The sequence below is a fragment of the Perissodus microlepis genome, chromosome 12 (assembly GCF_051167445.1).
Source record: "Perissodus microlepis isolate ML-2025 ecotype Zambia chromosome 12, ASM5116744v1, whole genome shotgun sequence".
Lineage (NCBI taxonomy): Eukaryota > Metazoa > Chordata > Actinopteri > Cichliformes > Cichlidae > Perissodus > Perissodus microlepis.
The window spans coordinates 14,027,860-14,038,956 of record NC_140472.1 but is presented as its reverse complement, the minus strand read 5'-3'; the positions used below and the strand labels follow the sequence as shown (position 1 = coordinate 14,038,956).

Here is an 11,097-nt window from a genome sequence, read left to right as displayed (position 1 = left end):
AGCGGCGGGATGACGGCCTGTCGCTGTTGGCTTATAATCACATAATTACCGGGAGAGCTAACGTAGATTGCTTCGCATCTCTGGGCGGCTGTTAATAACTCATATGAAAGAGGTCAGATGAAACAATGAATTGCATTAATGTTTCATGCTGGTTATTAAATAAAGGGACGCTGTTCTACACAAAGAGGCATTTTCTACTCAGCGTGATGGAAATGGATGTAGGAAGATGAGAACAAATAGGAGTAAAATTAGAAGGGGAAAAAACCCGTTGACTTTTGTTCTGGAGAGACTTTAATTTCCACAGTGAATGAAGGGGAGTGTTTGAATGTCTGCGTACCTTTCACATTCATTTCCTTCTTTTTTTGTTTTTATTACCGCAGTGCTTCTTGTAGGGTACCTAGATGTATCGAGCTTGATATCGACATCTCTCATAGCTATTTCTGTCTACCATCTATTGATATCTCTCTCGCTACCCCTTCATATATCGATCTCTCTCTCAATAGCCATCTGGCTATCTATCTAATGCTATTCTCAATCTCTTTCTACTTATTTCAATAACTCTTGAGATATATAATAATGAGAAATATTGAGATGTATCTCTACTTATGTTTATTTATACCCACCTATAGCCATGTCTATTAATTTACATGGTACTTTTTTGTTTTGTTTGTAAAAAGATCTCTCCAAGCCTGCAGTCTTGTTACACATTTATGTATGTGCAGTACTTTTGTTAAGTAGAGTAAAGGCCCTACTGTCAGGCACTCCAGCAGTTTTTTTTTTTGTTCAGCAACATCTCTCTGCTCCTCATATTTTCATGGAAAGAAAAAAACAACAGGAGAGTAATGGAATAATCAGAGGGAGAGTGATGTTACATGTAGAGGAATGAATATTTAGCAAAGTGGAAAAGCAAATGCTTTCCTACTGTCGTCTGGAATGAAAAAGCTCCCGTCTATAAATACTGAATAACAGATAATATGAATAAGAGATAGTCTGTTTATATTTGACTTTGTTCTTTTCCTGTGTTTGCAAAGGTTCTTCAACAAACTTACTTCAAACAGGGACCATTCAAGTCCTCTGGTCTGTTACTCCTTCTTGCACGTCCTGGGTAATCTCTGCCAGAACACAATTTAACTACAGTGGCCTAAAAAACAGGTTTACAGAGCTGAGCTCAATTAGCAGTATGAATAAAAGGTCAGTCATCAAACAAGCGTGTCAGACCACAGAAGGCTCATGCGACATGGTGCTGAATAATAAATAAAGAGAAGGAATGAGTGAGCAACACAGTATATTCAACACTGACCATTGGCTATACATTGGAAGGCAATTATAAGGCTAACTTCAGAAATACCTCCCCCCATTACATTATATATGTAATCACTATGACAATAAATACCCAGGCTCGTTTGGTTCTTGAGAAATACTTCATTGTAGCAAGAAAAAGGCATTTTCTCTGGAGAGAAATTATTTTACATCAGACGTGTAAATCAACACTGAAACATAAGTCATATCTTTATTACCCCATGTTACAGGGCACACACAATGTTCAAGTATGCCTGAGGAACTAAATGGAGCAATTACAAAAAAAAAATATATATAATAACAGAATAAGAGATAAAATGCATTTAAAAACAAGTGAACTGGCATTGGATTTCACAAAATTCCATAAGCTCATGATTTTGGAACAATTCACTGTAAAGTGCTAACTGGTTCGAGCTGAGAAAAGCACACGTTCCCTTTGAAAGATCAAACATTACTTTATACACGGAGGTACAGTAATAGCCAATCATCAGGCAAGCAATTACCAACCAGAAGATATGGACCACATTTCATTTATTAGTCCTTTGATAAGATAACAGATTCCTAACATTTGCTTGTTAATGGTAACAACGAGAATCTTGCCGCTGGTTGTCAGGACAAAGCCAATTACAGATGCTGGTGTTGTCACGGTACCGTTTTCCTCCTTGCCTTGGAATTACATGCACTTGACTGACATACAGTATCGATATCTCAAGTCAAGTCCTTTTAATCCTCTTATGGATAGGAATCCTTGAATCAAAGGGATGAGAGGAGAGTGAGGTGAAGAGAGCCTTTACTGAGGAGTGCAGGAGATGTTCCCCATATGCCTCCTCCTCTTCTTCTCCTCCCCTTGCATGTGGCAGGCTGGCCTGACAAAAGCAGGGATCTGTCCAGCTGATGCCCGCCTTCCTACAGGTCCTGAGAATCCACTGTTTTCCTTTGTGCCTTTCTTGGCATGTATTTAAAAAAAAAAAAAAAAGAAGAACAATAAAAAAAACAAAACAAACAAACAAAAAAAAACATATCTGGGGGTATTGGGTCAATACATTTTCCCCTACTGTCCACCTAAAGCAGACATCCACCCTCCCACCCCAATCCTAACCATAGAAAGGTAAAAACAAGGTGTACTGCAGAATGGCTTTTACTCCTCACAGTCTGTGGGGGGAGCTAGAGCCCCTAGGAGCTGAGGTGCGGTTGGTGGTCTTGCGGCTGTTCTGTCGTGTCTGATTCATTTTGTTGGCCGAAAGGATCCGAGCGTCTGGCTGGCGCCTCCCTTGGGGGCCCCTCCGTTTGCCCCTTTGCCCTGCACGGCCCCTTCTGGCCTCCGCTGGTCACTTGCGTGAGTGCAGTGTGTCCTGGAACTTGGTGCTGGTGTAGCGGACGTGAAATCCCTTTTTGTTGATTGTGTCGTCGGAGTGGAACTTGATCACAATGGAGTCACCGGCCGAGTAGATCTCCTCTGGAGGCTGTCAGGAGGGACAAAACAACAGATTCGTTTGTGGCTTTCTGCTTCCCTGAACTTCAATTCAAACTAAAAAGACTTCACACATGCTGAAGTCCAATCAGTGAGTCTGACAGAGAGCTTCTTGACTGCTACTGCTGTAAAGCCAGGGGCCATGTGAGGGTCTGGGTCCAAGACTAGCCTTCTGCAGCTTTCTCCTCTTTTTTTTTTCCTTTTGTTTGTTTGTTGCTTGAGCTTCATATTTAAGTGCACCGCTGCAGAAAGCGTATTTCTTCCCTGAATAGAGCCATATAATGTGTTGCTACACACATGCTTCAAAAAGAGGAGGTAATTGCATTACGTGAGCACAAAAATATTAAACATTTGACCTAAGTGTTTGTCAGAACACCATTATCATGTGAAAATTGATTTTAAAAAATCAATTCGAGCAATCATTAGTTAGTTAAGGCGCCGAATCAGCTGCCCCGTGGTTGTCACAAAGACGAGCGTTGCAGTGTCAGAGCAGTCAAAGCCTGCGCAACCAACTGTAAACACGCCGGACTGCCGATTAAAGCCGCCGGTGAAAATTCGCCACAACATAACGCCCTGTAAGTCTTGGTTTATTGGGAAAGGGATTTTAAACAAGAAGAAAGCGGCCCCTTCTATTTTATTGTAGACCCAGAAACAGTCTACTGTGTAACTGAGAAAAGCCTCGGGGCTGAAAGTAAACCTCCCCCACAACGTAATGAGTTTTTACTCTACTTTGGACTGAACTGTGTCAGTTTATTTCAACCTGTTTTATAAAAGGAAACTTGATTGAGGAGCTGCTCCCTGAGGAACCCGGGGTGTTACGTCCCCTACAGCGAATGACTCATAAGAATGCGCGTGAATAAGAGGCCAAAGCTTATTAGAAAATCTTGTAAATGAAATCAAGCTGTTCTCTAACCTGATGAAACTCGAGTTACTATTCCCCACAGGACTCATTGTTTCATAGACCAGCTGCAGCCTCCATCGGCTGATTATTTCACCGCTGGAAGTAAGTGCCAGAGAGTCCAGCGACACCAGGGAGTGACCAGCTATGTTGACCTGTAGCCACCTCCACAGCAGCACTCCTAAACTCAGGAGGAGCCCGCTGGCTTAAAGCCAGAATCAAAATCCCCAGGCCGGGTCAGAAAAGTCACCCCATTACAGGCGACAGGATCAGTTTTGACAGGATTAATAATTCCAACAACTCCCTGATAATTACATCTGGCCAGTCACGGTGCTTCTCTGCAGCAGGAGTTACCCAAAAAAGAATCTCAGAGAATTATTGGATAATGTTCTTACCCCTGAGCCACAGTAACGTCCCAGCCGTGGAGACTTTGTGTCAGGGCCATCGAAGAGCTCCATGTAATCGTAGCCGCAGTCCGCCTCTTCTTCGATCTCAAAGGTCTGGAAGATGAGCTCCACGCCGTAGCCTTTCTCCGCCGAAAGCACCCACTCGCAGTCAGAGGCTCCGGGGTAGTTATTGTCTCCAAACTGGGCATGGGAGAACAGGTCCTTGGTTTTGACCTCCGCCTTTAGTTGACCTCCACACTCTGAACAGAAAAGTTGAGTTAAGCATTTTTGCAGACAGAAAGAAGTGGGCTGATGGGAATCAGGGCCAGCTGTGCTTTTATGTCTAGAGTCATCCTGTTACAAAAGGATTCTCGAACATGGTCTGAATCATCCTATTTTGAGACAGGGTGGTGAACATTGACCTAAAAATCCTGGAAGAACATCTAAAGCCCTTCATGAGGTTTGATATGACTAATTGACTTAAAAATAACAAAAACCGATGTGAAACTGTACACTGGTTTTTTTAGGAGAAAAAACCCTGAATGCTGTAATGTAACTCTCACCCGCAGTATGGGAAGCCTCGAAGCCTTTTTTCTGCACAGAATTATCAGAGAAGAAGCGAATGAACAACTTGTTGCCGCTGGATGTGATGGGTGGAGGCTTCTTAGTCCCACAGAAACGACCCAGTTTCTGCGCTTTTCCATCGCGCCCGTCGTAAATGTCAATGTGGTCATAGGCACACTCCAGGTGGGCCTCCATGTCAATCTCATTGAAGGCCTGTTACAAATGAAGAGGAAGATCAACTCGAATGATAAGGCTTAGACATTAAAGCCCTTTGTCTTTTAGCGAGATAGTAAGGTAATATTTCTAGAAGATAAGAACTTAATTAACTCGGCACACGGAAGATCAACGCACGACATTGTTTCAGCAAATAACCGACTCTATATCTGTGGCACAGTGGGCAAAAATGTAAAAATAATAACAGAAGGGGGAGCCACACATCATCATTAGGAAGGCCATAACAATTTCTGACATGAGCACAGTAAACACAGATGTCCTCAGCGGATTTAGCAATTCAATTATGCAGATAAAGCTGCTAACAAATAAATAAATGACTGACAAGCAGGAGTTTGTGGCACGTACGATTTTGATGCGGTGACCTGGAGTGGTGGTGAGCACCCAGGTGCATGCCTTTTTGCTGGGGTATTTATCTGGCCAGTTGGGGCTGGTAATAATGCCGCTCACGCTATTCACAGTGTGATCACAACCAGCTGCAAGAAAAAAAAAAAGAAAGAAAGAGATAAAATGTCGACATGGTGCTCTGCGTCAGGCTAATCTACAAAAGGCTCAAGCACTGCACTCAGACTGTTTTCGCTCTCACCAAAATCTAAGAAGAAGACGAGTAGATAGATCTATTCAAAAAGACAAAAAATGTTATGTGCAATACCTTCTTTGCAGTCGTGTCTGTTCTCATGCAGCACAAAACCACTCCTACACTGACAGCTGTAGCTCCCAAAGGTGTTGACGCACTCATGCTGACAGCCACCGTTCTCCTTGGAGCACTCGTCCTTATCTGCAGGACCACAGAGGACACAACAACGCTGACGACTGCTCGCTTTGAAGACTTGACGGGTAGCAGATCTGAGTGAGTGAAAGCAGAGACCGTGCAGAATCCTGCCAGAAGACTTACCTGAGAAGAACTGCGCTTTAAATCCCTTTTTGGACACCGTGTTGTCGGATTTGAACTCGATGCGCATGTTGTTGTACTGCGAAGTGATAGCTTCTGGTTTCTCTGCCCCACAGAACTTCCCGTGTAGCTTCGAGTCGGCCGACAGCCCGCTGCGTACCTCCACGTAGTCGTACTTACAAACCTGCACAGGACGTGTTATTTGGTTTTAATTACAAAACTCAAGGAGGAGAGAAATGCTTCATTTGCTATGATTAAGGAGAGATGCGTCGCAGTGACAAGGAGCAAAAGTATAGAACAAACCCACCCATTGTTCATTTAACATAACCCCAAATCTCACATCATTGCCCTCAGTCTCGAAGACGTCAAAGAGCAGAGTGATACGGTACTGCGTGGGGGCAACCAGCTGCCAGATGCAGTTCTTGTTTGGGGGGTACTCTCGGGGCCAGCCTGGACTGGTTATCGAACCGTTCAGCTTGGTGATGAAACCTCCACAAGCAGCTGGACACAAAAGACAGAAAAATAAGCAGCTTGATATGCGTGCAGGTTGTGTCCACACACAAAAATAAATAAATACATGATATCACTGTATATTTCTCAAGGATTGGTTCCAAATGTTATGCTGCCATCCGAGATTTCCTTTGAACATAACAACCCTCGAAAAAATGTGATTACTGCCTGACCTTTCTGCCAAAGCTTTGTAGTAGCAACGCAGGATATAACACAACAGCAGCAGCTGGTGATACACATTAGATCACTTGGCTATTCTTAGTTAATTCCGTCAATCATTAACTAAGTAAAACAAAAAGCTGTGCTGACACATGGACTGTGTTGAAATCCAGAAATAATAATAGTGCACAATATCTAACAGATATCTATATAAGCACAGGTTTTAGGGTTCATTTTAACTCAATTTAAATGCAGGTTTAAAATATAAAAATGTATCTTAACCATGTAAAGCCTGAACCCTGAAGTTTACTGAAGCAAGAAATTGAATATTTGCATATACGAGTGCGTCAGTCATCTAAAGCATAACAGGGGGTTAGTGCTAAAAAAACAAACAAAAAAAACTCACTGTCTGCAAGCTTCATGTGGAAATATTGCACATACACCATGAACGTATATCCTTTCTAATATGCATTATTTTAATATTAACACATTAATAAGAGAACTACATTCAGTTATATGCATTTTTAATTCATTTTAATGTGTCTGTCTTTAATTTCAGGCCCCATTAATTCAACATCAGCGAAATATTTGTACACACAGCAAAGAGATGGGTAGCTGGCTGACTTCCTGTAGAGGCAGAAAGGGATTAAATGGTAATGTTGTGCAGCTGTGTGTGCTAGCAGTTGGGTCTTAAACAACAACATATAATTTGAGGTAAAATAAAGCTTTCATTGTTGTAACACAAATCAGAAAAGGCCGTGCCTGGCCAGCACCACTATTAATGCTGGCTGTTAGGAGTAGGACTGACTGTACTTATTGTATTTGGGTAGCTAACTGTGTAAAGTGCTTTAGCATGTAAATGACATGGTGAGCAGGGCTGGTGACTTTTCTCCCTGTACTTACCCTCACAGCTGCGCTTGTCAGCAGCCAGCTCATAGCCTGGGTCACAGGCACACTTGTAGCTGCCTAGTGTGTTGACACAGCGTTGCTCACAGCGACCGTTGTCCGGCTTGGAGCACTCATCCATCTCTGAACACACAAAGATATGGCCCTTTTAGCTGGCCCCCCTGGCTCAGTGGCTTACGAGAGAAAACCCTCCAAAACAACAGCAGAGTCGGGCAAAGAGGGTCGCACAGAACGCAAAGGTGCAAGAAGAACAAGGATATATGAAATAAAATTTAAAAAGGTCATGACCTACAGAGTGAATGTTGGAACATGCTTTAATTCAGATGCTGACATTCTCTCCTAGAAGTTGTCAGCACTTAAAAAGTTCACCTTTGAAGAAGTTTGCAGCAAAGCCGGCCTTGTTGACAGAGCCATCTGAGACAAATTTCATCCACAGATGGTTTGAGCTCGTTTTTATGTCATCTGGCTTGTCATAGCCGCAGAAGCGGCCCAGCAGAGGGCTGTTTTCAGAAATCCCATCGCGCACTTCTAGATAGTCATATGCACAGCTGTCGTGTCTCTCAATCTAAAGAAAAGCAGAAGATTTGGTGTCAAAAAGGGGAAAAATTAGTCATGAAATCCAGAAGAAAGCATGAACACTATTCTGTTAAAAACATTAAAAATGTATTGGTGTCTTACCTCAAAAGACTGGAAGGTGAGGCCTACGTGGAAGCCCTGAGCGACAGAAATCTTCCACACGCACACTTTGTTTGGCCTGTAGTCATCGGGGTAGTTGGGAGACTGGATCTGGCCATTGTCCTTCTTCACCTCCCCACCACAGATGGCTGCATGTGACAGTAAAAACAACACTGAGCTATTTCATTGCTATATCATCAGTATTTTCCTTTGGAAAAAAATAAGGTGCTCACTGCTGATTCACTGATTTATGCATTGGGGATTAACTGAATGCCTTCACACTCACACACATACATCATCCCTTTGCACGGTCTGCAAACAATAGAGCTGAATGTGAAACCTGGCCAAGATCTGATTAATGCAGCATAAAATGCCTGACACATCAGCAGTAGGAGAGCCAAAAAGGGTCTTTTTTTTTGTTTTTTTTGCTACAGCTTCTACACATATTGTTGGATGTGTGATCCGACCATGCGTTCAGCATGCATGGAAGAAAATGAGTGCTCACCTTCATAAACAGCAGAGAAACCTTTTCCCACCCAGTTACTGCTGCTGCGGAACTCAATCCACAGGCGGCTGTCAGTGGAGATGATCGGCTCGGGCAGCTTATCGCCACAGAAACGACCTGGGTCACAGGTGAAAACATAAAATCAAACATTTGAACCTCACAACACCCGCAGTACCGGCAGAAATCTGTCTCCAGAGCTCTACAGAACTTCACACGAAGCACACTGCATCCACCAAAGACTGCACCCAGCTTTCACTTGCAGCAGTTGTTTTCTGAAACTGAATGTCTTTTAATTTTTTTTTTCCCCTTACACAAAAGTTGACCAGGAGACATCTGGAGGTTTGTTGTTCGTTAGCTGCTCTCCGAATTCAGTTAAAACTGACCTTTAAGTGGTGCCTTCCTCCAGTATCCATCTCTGATCTCCACGTGGTCATACCAACACAAGTGACTCCTGTACAAATCCATGGAGGTGAAGTTCAAAATGATCTTAATAAAAAAATAAAAACCCATTACTGGGACAGCAGGGGGCAAAGGTCACACATTGCTAAATCTCAGATAAATATGATGAAACCAATAAACTGCATCAACATGAAGGAGCCAGTGATCTTTGCTTAAAGGCACCTCAAATCAAATCTGACACTTTCCGTAAGCTCGTACCTTTTCCCCCGGTGTGACTGATATTCTCCAGATGCAGTGCATGTAGGCTGAGTATCCATTTGGAAATCCAGGAGAGGAGAAATTCCCGCTGCTGTCCTGCAGACTGTCTCCACATCCTGTGCACAGAGACAAACGCACAACTGCACGTCAGGCCTGATGCTCTGCCAGTCAGTCTCTGTCTGAAATCACCTAAGCTACTAAAAAAAACACAACAGCTCTGAAGTAGATCCTCTGAAACTTGCGGCTGCGGAGACAGATGCTTGATGCTGGAATTATAACACTCAATGTGAAGAAAAGGGCAGTGCTTTCATGTTCAAAGGCACATCTGCTGATAATATTCAGCCACAACCCCTCATCTCACCCATCCCCTCCCCCACCTACTCCAGATGATGATCACACAAAGGAAACAAGAGAGTGTGAGACACTTTCTCTGAGCATCTTCTGAAAATAAACCTGGCCCACTATAAATAACCCGGCCCTCTGGAGGATGTGATGCATTATGTACGTGTTGCCAGTGAAAAAAAACAAAAAACAAAACAGAAACAACCTTTAGTTTGATTGGCAAAACTAAGTGTGCGACGACTGAGTCCAAAACAATATGCAGCCTAGAAGAATGAGTGTGTGAGGTTCCAGCCAACTGGGGGAAAGATGCCTTTGATTAAGGCACGAGGAAATAATAGAAGGCTAGATTGACATCTTCAGCTGTCCGTCTCGAGTGGCGTGTAAGCATTTACAATCACCCTTGGGTTTTTGTTCTTTTACCTTGAACTTCATTTAGTAAGAGTTAAGAAAACACTCTCCTTGCCTGTTTGCGTTCAAAGCGAGAAACCGATGAGCCCCGAGCTTCAAGCTGTGTGAAATAACGCTTTTTGCGGAGCTCTGCCAATCCTGAGCCATTAACTAACACACATTTGGGATGACAAACACTCCTAGGAATGCTGCATGAATGGGAGATCCGTGGCTCTTTAAGAATTTTTTGGTTTTTTCCAAGAACACATGGAGAGACTCACTACCTCATCCCCCCACAGCGCGTGCCACATCATCCAGTCTTCCTCAGGAGACAGCGATTCCCGTGATGAAAGAGACAGAGCACTTGCAGTGATGCACGCAGATACATTTAAAACTTCCACCTCTGCCCTGAAACCACACTGGATGATCCACTGTGGTGACCAAGCACTATGTTTACTCATTGAAACTGACTGCTCAGCTGTCCCAGCTTTACCTGCAATTAACTCTCTGACACCAAATGCATTCAGCAGAAGGCTGCTCTTCAACGTACATCTGCTAATGCTATAAATTGTGTTTACTTCAACAGCATCAGATTCTCTCTCTTCTGGAAGCATAAACACACAGAGAGCTTCAGAAAAGTACCAGGATTACATAACTCTCCTTAGAGTATAGCCGCGTGGTTTACATTGTTGGGAGTAAACACGCGTGTCTGCACACCACAGCTTGTACAGTCATTTCGGTTATTGTCTTTAGAAGACCAGCTGTTCTTTTGCATCTATCTGGGAAAACAGACTGACTAACTTCCTGTCCCTGGGTAGTGTTTACACTCCTCCCTGCTTGGGAGTCTGGTACGCTATAGCTAAGGAACTGCACCACATCAATCGCCGATGTGCACAGCGTAAGCTGCATCTGCGGAGGCCAGGAGAAGTTACAGACCTCTCTCTTCCTCTCTTTCCTTCTTTCTCAGGGTTGTGCTATGCATACATTCAAAAATAGACAAGAAAAACCCCATAGCAGACAAGAGCTGTCATTTTGGCCTTACTGGAGCACTTGTAGAGTTTGCGTGCCTGTGCAATATCCCCTTTGCTAAGTCTGGTTCTTTGGCCAATGGGTGGTCGCACGCCGTTCACATCGTAGCGTGGCAGGATGGTGTCCAGGAAGATGCCTCTGTAATTCAGAAAAAGAAAGAGAGAGACTGATGTTAATGTTGCATAA

General features: G+C 43.4%; 1 protein-coding gene across 2 annotated transcripts in view; it reads right to left on the bottom strand.

Moving 5' to 3' along the window:
- Window positions 1-1,402: 1,402 nt before the first annotated feature.
- Window positions 1,403-11,097, bottom strand: part of bmp1a (bone morphogenetic protein 1a) — a 30,684-nt gene continuing 20,989 nt past the window's right edge. Inside the window, exons 7-20 of one of the 2 annotated variants that reach the window (XM_084947283.1) lie at window positions 10,925-11,049; window positions 9,154-9,269; window positions 8,880-8,982; window positions 8,497-8,613; window positions 7,995-8,140; window positions 7,686-7,881; window positions 7,314-7,439; window positions 6,049-6,242; window positions 5,745-5,925; window positions 5,502-5,627; window positions 5,198-5,325; window positions 4,618-4,831; window positions 4,064-4,314; window positions 1,403-2,762 (exon numbers count right to left, since the gene is read on the bottom strand). In XM_084947283.1, coding sequence (XP_084803409.1) covers window positions 2,628-2,762; window positions 4,064-4,314; window positions 4,618-4,831; window positions 5,198-5,325; window positions 5,502-5,627; window positions 5,745-5,925; window positions 6,049-6,242; window positions 7,314-7,439; window positions 7,686-7,881; window positions 7,995-8,140; window positions 8,497-8,613; window positions 8,880-8,982; window positions 9,154-9,269; window positions 10,925-11,049 — 2,158 coding nt within the window. In that variant the 3' untranslated portion in view covers window positions 1,403-2,627. The remainder of the gene's footprint in view (window positions 2,763-4,063; window positions 4,315-4,617; window positions 4,832-5,197; window positions 5,326-5,501; window positions 5,628-5,744; window positions 5,926-6,048; window positions 6,243-7,313; window positions 7,440-7,685; window positions 7,882-7,994; window positions 8,141-8,496; window positions 8,614-8,879; window positions 8,983-9,153; window positions 9,270-10,924; window positions 11,050-11,097) is intronic. The other variant, XM_084947284.1, reaches the window with a different exon arrangement.